We start from the raw sequence: 3,673 nt of genomic DNA on the forward strand, positions 1-3,673 counted from the left end.
TGTATAACACAAACAATATGGTAAATATCTAGGTGTCAGGGCATTTCACATGAAATAATAATGTAAAAATAAACTTGTGTCACAAATCAAAAGAAATGAGGTTCAGTTGCATGATGAGTTATTGTGCTGATTTTAAACAGTGGCATCATTCAGCTGTTTGTGGGTGGGTGTGTTGCAGTGGAGCCTTTCTCAGCTTTGTGAAGCTCCCGTCTATAAATACCTCTGACTTACACACTGACTGACAGCCACAGACAGCTGCAGCCATCAGCTCGCCTGCCAGCCCATTGAGACTCTGCGTAGCAATCTGAGCTGTCCTGTGAGCAGCCTGGCTCTGTTGTGGTAAGTAGGGAGCTCACAGTTCTCAACCAGGACCAGGGAACGAAACAAAATGGCTGCTTTGACGATAGACCCCATGCAGCAGCCTAGGATGTACCAGCAGACTTTGCTTCAGGACGGACTCTGCGACCTCTTGGAGAATGACAGGTTTGTGGACTGTGTCTTAAAAATCCAGGACAATGTGTTCCCCTGCCACCGTCTGGTTCTGGCTGCCAGCAGCCCCTTCTTCAAGGCCATGTTTCTGTCTGAGCTGGAGGAGAGTAAAAAGCGTGAAATAGTCCTAAAAGACGTTGACCCCAGTGTTATGGGGATGATCCTGCGTTATCTGTATACATCTGACATAAACCTGACGGAGCAGAATGTCCAGGATATCTTCATGGTTGCTAACATGTACCAGATCCCCTCCATCTTCTCTGTGTGTGTGTCCTACCTTCAGGAGAAGATGGTGCTGGGCAACTGCCTCGCCATCTACAGACTGGGTCTTCTTTTGGACTGTCCAAGGCTCACTCTGGAAGCCAGAGACTTCATCTGTGAACGTTTCCAAGTTGTGGTCAGAGACCAGGAGTTTTTGCAGCTTGCCCCCAGCGAGTTGGCCATCCTCATCACCTCAGATGCCCTAAATGTTGAGCAGGAGGAGCTGGTCTTTGAGTCGCTGATGGACTGGGTCCAGCATGATGAGACCAAACGGTTAAAGGATCTGCCTGAGCTTATACACTGTGTCAGATTCAGGCTCATACCCGAGGATTACCTCAAAGAGAAAGTTGAACGTCACAAGTACATCCGGTTCAACCAAGAGATCAAGAAGGAGCTGGATCTTGTCAAAGATGCCCACAAAGGGCGTCTCCCAAAGCCCAAGAGGCTCAGCAGTGATGGAGCAAAGGGAGGACATGAGAGTGATGAGGAGGAGGATGAAGAAGGATACCTGCCCGGGATTTTAAACAACAACCCTCGATTTGGCATGTTTGAGCTGGATCTGATACTCATGATCAATAACACAGGTACTGTGGCTTATGAACCCGCAGGAAACGAGTGCTTTGTGGTGTCAGAGTCTACAGAGATTCCCAAAACCCACTGCAGTCTGGTGACGAAGCAGAACCAGGTGTTTGTTGTTGGAGGACTTCTTTACAAAGAGGAGGACAAGGATGAACCTTTCAAGTCTTATTTCCTACAGGTACCAGTCACAAGACCACCTGTTCTTCCCCTTGACCCGATAACAAAGTGTTCTTTACTGTATCTGCATCTCTTCTTACATTATTCTCATTCGTAGTTTGATCCAGTAAGCTCTGAATGGTTGGGGATGCCTTCACAACCCAGCCCTCGCTGTCTGTTCGGCCTTGCTGATGTAGAAAACTCCATCTATGTTGTCGGTGGGAAAGAACTGAAGGACGGAGAACATGCTCTGGACTCAGTCATGATCTATGACAGACAGTAAGTTTATCAGAATCCAGAGGACTCGTGTTCTCTGATGGGCCCATTACCCAAAGGTTTCTGGAGAAAACTAGAGCATTGTCATTTCCTGTCAAAGTGCAGTGTGAAAGCTTATTGCTGAAATGTTTCTGCTGAAAGCTGCTGAAGAAGCTGAAACCAGCTGAAAAGGTTTCATCACATTACTGATAATGAGAATTGGATTTGAACAGCTGACATTTGCTGAAAATAAGAGTAGAAGGAAACTGCTGAATTTAGTAGAAAGGAGCAGGTAAAAAGATGGGTGAAAAAGCCTAAATGTGCTGAAAGAAGCTGACATTAGCAACAAGAAAAGTAGCTGGAAAAGCTTTAAAAAATGCTTAAATTATTTGAACGAGGTTGAAAGGAACATTAAAAAAGGTGAAATAATAAAAAGGAGCAGAAAATTTGCTTTAAAAAAAGCTTAAATGAGCATATGGAGCTGAAAGGAGCTGAAGACAGCTAAAATGAGTAAATAAGTTGCTGAAAATTTTTTGACAAGTTGAAATTAGCAGAAAAGGAGCAAAAATAGACGAAACAGCTGAAATGAGCAAAAAGAAGCTGAAATGATCTAAAGGAAGCTGAAATTAGCATAAACAGGCTGAAAAATCGAAACCACGACAAAAGCTGAAATGAGCACTAAAAGGCTAAAAAGGTTTGAAGGAGGTGAAGAGCTCTCCATTCATTTTCACTGAGGCATACATGGTCGACAAAGTTAAATACTTCAAAAAGTTTTAAAAAACTGCACAAACACCAACAGTCAGAGCAGGAATGTCCAGAATGAGCCGAACGTTTTGATTCAAGAATTGTTGAAATGGAACTAAAACTACAGAACGAGGTATGTGACAATAAACGTACAGAAGTAAAACAGATCAGAGTAGTGAGAATGATTTAGAAACATTCTAAATTATTTTCAAAGTAGAAAAATATTCTCAACTTTTGTTTAAATGATGTTAGAATTTGTAAATTGTTCAATTCAAAGAATCAGGAACAGAAATCTGACCCTTTGAGCGTTGAAACTTTTCTGGTTGTGTCCACTCAGAGCTGTAACAGATGTGTGAAGTGGGCTGAATGTGCAAACACACACACTAACACAAACACACTAACACAAACACATTAACGGTTGTATAACAGTTGTTACTGTGTGTATGTGTGTGTGTATGTGTGTGCACATTCAGCCCAACGACCGATGCAATCAGCTGATAATGTTGTGCTCGTTGTACACAGGTCGTTTAAATGGGGGGAGTCTGACCCACTGCCTTATGAAGTGTACGGTCATGGAACTGTGTCACACAAAGGTCTGGTCTACGTTGTGGGAGGAAAGTCTGAGAGCAAGTAAGTTGTGAAACACTTGAACACATGTTTCATTCACTGACTTTACTGAAAACAACAAGAAAAAAAACAGTAACTGCAGTGACACAACCACATTAGCTGTGTCTGTACCTCTAACTACTGTATAAAATCATGATATTCACAGGAAAAATCGTGTTCACTCTTTGTAGGCCTATATCACCTCAACAAAAAGCTAAATAAATGAAGCTGAACACAATGCTGGTTTTAAGTGTTGAATACATTTTTCTGACCAGAGTCATGCTTCACAAAGTAACAAACACAGTTCCGGGTCAACAAGCAGTACTCTGATGTCCCCCATCACTGAGGGATTTGAATAGTGAGTGTGTGTAGTGTTGATGAGTGTTTTTCTGGACTGGATTTGAACAGGTAAACCTAAATGTTTTTAGTCCAAAACACTCAAGTGGGAAGGAGTTACACTGTGGAGAACAGAGGGAGTTATTTATTTATTTATTTTTATGCTTGTTTGTCTGAGGCAGAAGCAGAGTGACAGATCCTGGACTTGGCAGTTTTTTTTTTTTTTGGGGGGGGGGGGGGGGGGGGG

At 42.7% G+C, this 3,673-nt stretch overlaps 1 protein-coding gene across 1 annotated transcript in view; it reads left to right on the forward strand.

Annotated features, from left to right (window-relative positions):
• Positions 1–249: 249 nt before the first annotated feature.
• Positions 250–3,673, forward strand: part of LOC119414394 (kelch-like protein 40a) — a gene marked incomplete at its 3' end in the record, with an annotated part of 8,237 nt that continues 4,813 nt past the window's right edge. The window contains 3 exon segments of the mRNA XM_037681487.1: positions 250–1,507; positions 1,604–1,764; positions 3,007–3,114. Of these exon segments, the coding sequence (XP_037537415.1) occupies positions 389–1,507; positions 1,604–1,764; positions 3,007–3,114 (1,388 nt within the window).

Source organism: Nematolebias whitei, chromosome 9 (assembly GCF_014905685.2).
Source record: "Nematolebias whitei isolate Nwh7 chromosome 9, NemWhi1, whole genome shotgun sequence".
In the NCBI taxonomy this organism is placed as follows: Eukaryota; Metazoa; Chordata; class Actinopteri; order Cyprinodontiformes; family Rivulidae; genus Nematolebias; species Nematolebias whitei.